The sequence below is a fragment of the Trichechus manatus genome, unplaced genomic scaffold (assembly GCF_000243295.1).
Source record: "Trichechus manatus latirostris isolate Lorelei unplaced genomic scaffold, TriManLat1.0 scaffold00004, whole genome shotgun sequence".
NCBI lineage: Eukaryota > Metazoa > Chordata > Mammalia > Sirenia > Trichechidae > Trichechus > Trichechus manatus.
The window spans coordinates 35957823-35963735 of record NW_004443940.1 but is presented as its reverse complement, the minus strand read 5'-3'; the positions used below and the strand labels follow the sequence as shown (position 1 = coordinate 35963735).

The following is a 5913-nucleotide window of genomic DNA, read 5'->3' as shown; positions in this document are numbered from 1 at the left end:
AGAGGGACAGCAGGGGATGGGGGCAGGGAAGTCAACACTTTTCAGAACTTCAGACTTTAAATAAGCAGAAAATAAATATACAATACTTCTACAAGTTACAGCATTATGAAACAGTAGGGCACACTGTTACACAGAAAGGGAATCTACAATATTTACAACCTCAATTCTGAAAAAGTTTAGAAAAACAGTGATTTTTACTTAGCTGTACAAAATTTTACAAGAAAGGTAAAGAAAACACAATTGCACAGACATTTGGCTCAGTTGATAAGTAAAATATGATCTCCTAATCTAATAAATAGTCAAATATATACAATATTAAGAAGGGGAAACAGGAGAAAAACGTATTCTACTGTATACATTTGTTCTGATCAGAAGGAATTTTAAACTAGCTTCTCCACAACCAAAGAAATTCTTCATGAAATCATCTCCGCGGGTTAGGAAGGAGGATGGGTCATTGGAAGACTCGTCTATGAAGTCGCTCTGTTTTTATTGCATTTCATCGTGAAGCCACAGGACACTTTCTACAAACCTCACGTGGGTAGAGGTTGTCAAGGCACGAAAGCCACGTTAACTTTTCAAAAAAGGGGTCTACTGATTTTTTTCTACCAAGTTAAAGAAAAAAAAAAAGGAAAAGGCATACCCACGGTAGTAGGTACACTTTCTGCAGGGAGGCATCTTGATGAACAGATACATACAGTACAGAGACATCTCACCGTCTCTCACATCCTGGCTAACATCCTGTCCTTGAACACTTCTACAATTCATAGAACCTCTTATTCCTCACGAGCTGCTCCCATGGGCCAGCCCAGAGGCTGCCATGACAAAGAGGTGTCACGGCCCTCGGGCACAGGGCAGCAGAACCCCGTGTCCGTCCTGGGATGCGCTGCATTGCTCCCCGGAGCCGCGGGGCTGAATAAACAGACTAAAGTGCTCCAGCCGGGAAGACTGGCACGTGACTATGGGGATCCTGGGAGGGGATGGCCCAGAACCAAATACATCTTTGGTGTGTGTGTCCAGCAGGTCCACGGCTGCATTTCTAACACCTCCTAGGAACCGCGGACTTTGTGACCCTACGAAGGAGTTCAAAACACATCAAGAACACAAGCAAAGATCCAACACAGCTTAAAAAATATTCAAAACCCCAAGGAGACCTCTGGGGTGGGCTGGGGCGGGGGGAAGATGGCGGGAATATTTGCAATCAAACTATCGCTACCTAAAGGAAAGAGTGAGTATGCAATATGTATAAAATTATAAAGATACAAATGACTGGATTTCCCACTCAATTTAATCATGAAAACACTGGTCCAATGTGGGGCAAAAGCAAACACAACAGTTGTTGGCACTGCGGACTCATTTGAAAATTCACATACTTCTTTTAAAAAGCCGTTCAATAATCTGAGTTTTCGAAAATTGTGTAAGTTATAGGGTTCACAGAAGGATCTCCCCCGGCTCCTTCACTGCTCCCTCGTCTGTTTCTTGGGTCCCCCTCGCTGTCTGAACGCCTCTGTGATGGCTGACTGGGAGGGGGGCCTCCCGCTCCCTGCTGGGGCAGGGAGGGGCCTGGCCAGAGGGGACCAGCTGCAGCCGTGGACACACAGGGGGCCGGCAGCATCCAACTGTCACAAGAGAAATGGAGGAAGTAAAAATGACATCTGGCAGAGGGCTGAGGGGTCATTTCAGACTCGGCCCCATTGAGTGTGTCTACGGCACTGGTGAAACCTGAATTAAGCCTACATTTCAAGGTGGATTCAGAGGAGTGGGGACCAAGCATCAGGCATCTAAGGTCAGGTGGGCTCTAAATGGACCACAGCCAGGGCTGCACCAGAAATGGCCACTGGAGCCCACCCGCACCCATGCCGTGCCCACTCAGCTGGCCACTGTGCGTGGACAGCGCCAGCAGGGACTGTGCTACACGGGGGTGTGGACTCTCGGGGGCGTCGTGTGGGGCTCACCCTGTGACAGGCCTGTTCCCAGGAAGGCCAGCGGTACAAAGGGGTGTAGTACGTACTACGCTGTCTGCTTTTACTGCTGCTGTTACCGCCTCACAACACTTCTGACACGCCCATCGAGACTAAATGAACACCACCAAGCACCTCCCGGCTCGTGGTAACAACCGACAGATGGGGCTGTGTGTGATACAGGCAGATTCCACCTCTCGTTCTGACTTTTATTAGGAAAATACACTGGACCACATCTGTGCATCACTGCCCAGAAAGACAACAGGAGCGTCACAAAAGGAGACCAGGAAAAACACACCGAAAGAGCGTGGAGCTCGGCCACAGATGCAGCTGCATTTAAGGAGGTGAGTGAGTATTTACAACACGGGAGAGGACGTCAGTGCAGGCTGGCTGCAGACCCTCTGCCCTTCATCAGTTCCATTTCATAAGAACTCTTTTGGTATCAATAATAATAATTAAAAAAAGGTCATAGGAAGAGGCAATGCTAGGGAAGTAAGGGGGGCCTATCACATCCCTCCCTGTTTAAAAACTCTGTACAGTAATCTCTAAAACAAATGAAGGCAGCTCTGTAAGTCAGCTGGCTCAGTCCCCTCTGCACGATTTCACACAACCCTCTAAGAGTGGGCAACACGTTCTCCAAATTTTAGTAAAAAATCCTTCAGGAGTTTGTCAAAAAGCTTCCATTTCCTTTTGCTGAAAACCTGTTCTACTAAAGAAGGTGAAAAGAACACACCGCATGTAAACACCATTCCTGCATAAAGTCCTGCTCCAAAAAACCGCGATTTGTACACTTAAAAAAAAAAAAAAATCCACCGACATTTACATTCACAACCAGCTGCCACACACTGAGGAGCAGGTCAAGTCCACGCGCAGCGAGGCGGCGTCAGGACCGGGGTCGCACGCCCCTCTGCACCCTCCTCTGCGGAGGATCGCGGGCTGCATGGACCGGCAGAGACCCTGGTGCTCGGACATGCTGCTGTGACCCGCGGAATGTCTGCGCACAACTCTGCTGCAGGAAGGGCCGTCACTGCATCCTCCACACCAGACGAGCGAGAGAGCGTAACAGTCGTAAGATGACCACTTCTGGGTGGTTTCCGGCTGCCTGGTAATTATTTAAGAAAACCTGGAATAGCAAAAGGAAAACGTTTTAGTTTCCTATGATTCTTTGGGGGGGGGGGATGTGGCACATATTTAAATGAACAGTCAATCCCATCTTAATAGTTATGGAAGGGACCCCTTAAAGACTGCTGTGTCCTCAAAGAACCAACGCTTCCCTGAGACAACTAACTCACTTCTATTTCCCCTGCAAAGGGAAGAGGATACTACAAAAAGGGCAGGAATCCCAAATGATGTTTTTCTTCCTCTTAAAAAAGCAATGAAAACAGTGTTTGGGAAACTCAGAACCCCCACAGCCCAGCCTGCCCCCCAACAGCCACGTGCAGGCAGCTCCATCACTGGCCAGTACCACCTGGTTCAGGAAAACTGATCAGCTGCTTGCAAACCAACACCTCCACAACCTCCAGAGCGGCACCTGGGGAAAGCACCCCACGTCCCTGAAGTTGGTGCCCAATGAAAAGGGGGTGGGGCAAAGAAAGGGGGGAATGACCTGGGCAGATCTGAAGTAACCATTTGACAATCCAAGTTACTGACATTCAAATACGCCTCAGATTCCCACAAGGGTGAATTTCTGGTAGCTGTCATTTATTTAAGAAACCCGTGATTTGGTGTAATTTGCCCCAAGAAGCTAAATAAAGCACAGACGCTGTGCTAGCACCAACGCACCCTGCCCCTTGGGCTGCTCCCGAGCGGCGTCGCTGGGTAAACACTGTGGCCCGGCACGGTGCCCACCGTGAGACGGGGGGGTCGGCCTCAAGCTCCCCACACCTAGTGCAGAGAGGAGCAATTAAATTAAAAAAAAAAAAAGCTTCTTTTCCAGTGACCACCATCTATTTACCACAATCTGTGAAAAACTTTAAAACAACAAAAACAGAACAGGGACGATGCCAACTTACTGAAAGGTTTCAGAGGCTCTCAGGTCTCCGAGGGCGCCCGATTTCGAGTTAGAGTCCATTTTACAGGGCTAGTAAGTGTTGCTGTGGTTGTCAGTGGCCTTCAAGTTGGCCCCGACTCATGGCAACCCACACACAACAGAACAAAATGCTGCCCAGCCCTGCGCCATCCCCTGGATCGGTTGCAGATCAGACCCGTGTACTCCACGGGGTTTTCAATGACGGATTTTCAGAAGTAGATCAACAGGCCTTTCTCCCTAGTCCGTCTTAGTCTGCAAGCTCCACTGAGCCCTGTTCATCGTCACAGCGACACACCAGCCTCCAAGGACAGACGGGTGGTGGCCGCATATGAGGTGCACGGCCGGAACCCAGGTCTCCCGCGTGGAGGGGGAGAAATCTACCACTGGGCCGCTACTGCCCTCTGCACTGTGAGTGTGAGCTGTAAACTCGCAACAGCCAACGAAGGGAACAGGACACTCCTGCCCGAACACAAGGGCTGCAACCCGTTTCACCGTTCCAGCCTGAAATCGACACTGGTCCTTCCCTCAGCGAGTAACGCACACACGAGACCAGCGTGCCAGGGCTACGGCCCTCCACGAGCCCCCTTCTCGTTCCGGCGGGGGGAGCTTTCAACTATCACAGGAACCACGGCCAGGAATCAGGCCAAGAATAACCGTCCCCTCCAGATCCAAAACATTACCCCTCGATACCAGCTGCCACAGGACCTGCCTTCTCTCAACTGTCTACACAAGCTCCCGAGCACTGGTTTGACATAATGGGATGGTGATAAGGCCCGGACACTTCCAGTTTTCCTTCCATAACAAGATGGGAGGAAATCAGCTTTATGTAAGAACTCCTGTAGAGGTACTCTGTAACCACCGTCTGTGATTTTTATCTTTTTTACACACAAGATTTCCTTGTTTTGATTTAACTTTCAAAATTACTTTGCTGCTTCTATGTGAGAATAATTCAGAGGAAGGTTAATTTTAGTTTAGTTAATATTAACAGGCTGAAAGAGGCTGATTCAAAATAAAACCACAGCTTACTAAAATGAAGAAACTACACAGTGGGAGGCTGAGCGACTGCTTCAAGATGGTGAATCTCCCCGTGAACCCTGATGTCACCACTGTCCTCAGGGGGCCCGGAGAATGGGGCCTGACTGGGTATCCATAGTCACAATGGGGATGGACCCTAAACTGCTTACACTTGCCAGGAGTAAATTTCATATTCTAGTACTGATGCTACCCTCTGAGGAGGCTGTTACGGTGACCACAGCTAAAAGAAAGACACCTCACAGGAGAATTCCACCCTAGTGTTTAGAGTTCTGCTTTCATTTCAAATGTAAATGATATGGACATTCAAAAACATGTGGGTGGGGGTGGGGCACTCCTCTTTAATTCTCTAATTCCCGAATTTCTTATTTTTAAGAAAAATCACACCTACGAAATTTTGGCAAAAGGAATGCCCAATACTTGACACAGAGGAAGCTAGTTGGTAGGGACGAGATGGTGTGCACAAGTCAGGGACACACAGCTCGGTGAGCCAGGACCACGGCGGCCCGCTCTCAGACACCAGGCGTGACACCACCACCCACGCTTCTCAGCCAGTGAACAATTGTTTCTGGACAACATTCAATGGAGGAAGCCACTTACCACAGATTCAAAAAGAGCGCTGTGCTGGTCCAGAAAATCCCTGACAGCTGGCACAGTGGCTAAAGCTGCTCCTGGCTTGGGTTTACGCTCCACACCTTGGCAAACAGCTGGAGCACAGACAGCTCCTGTTTCAGGCAGCTCGCTGCCCTAATTCCTACAGCCCCACAGATGAGCAAGGCTGACAGGTGCACGTGGTCCAGGACTGACGCACAAGCACAGGCCAGGTGTCACAAGAGCCGCAGCTGCGTGTGAACACTACAGCAGGACAACCAGCCCGCGCAGACGGCCACAGCT

General features: G+C 49.5%; 1 protein-coding gene across 5 annotated transcripts in view; it reads right to left on the bottom strand.

Moving 5' to 3' along the window:
* Positions 1–22: 22 nt before the first annotated feature.
* Positions 23–5913, bottom strand: part of BCL2L11 (BCL2 like 11) — a 65313-nt gene continuing 59422 nt past the window's right edge. For 3 of the 5 annotated variants that reach the window (XM_012556056.2, XM_023734426.1, XM_023734431.1), the window contains one exon: positions 23–3081. In XM_012556056.2, coding sequence (XP_012411510.1) covers positions 2983–3081 — 99 coding nt within the window. In that variant the 3' untranslated portion in view covers positions 23–2982. The remainder of the gene's footprint in view (positions 3082–5913) is intronic. The other 2 variants (XM_023734427.1, XM_023734433.1) reach the window with 2 other exon arrangements.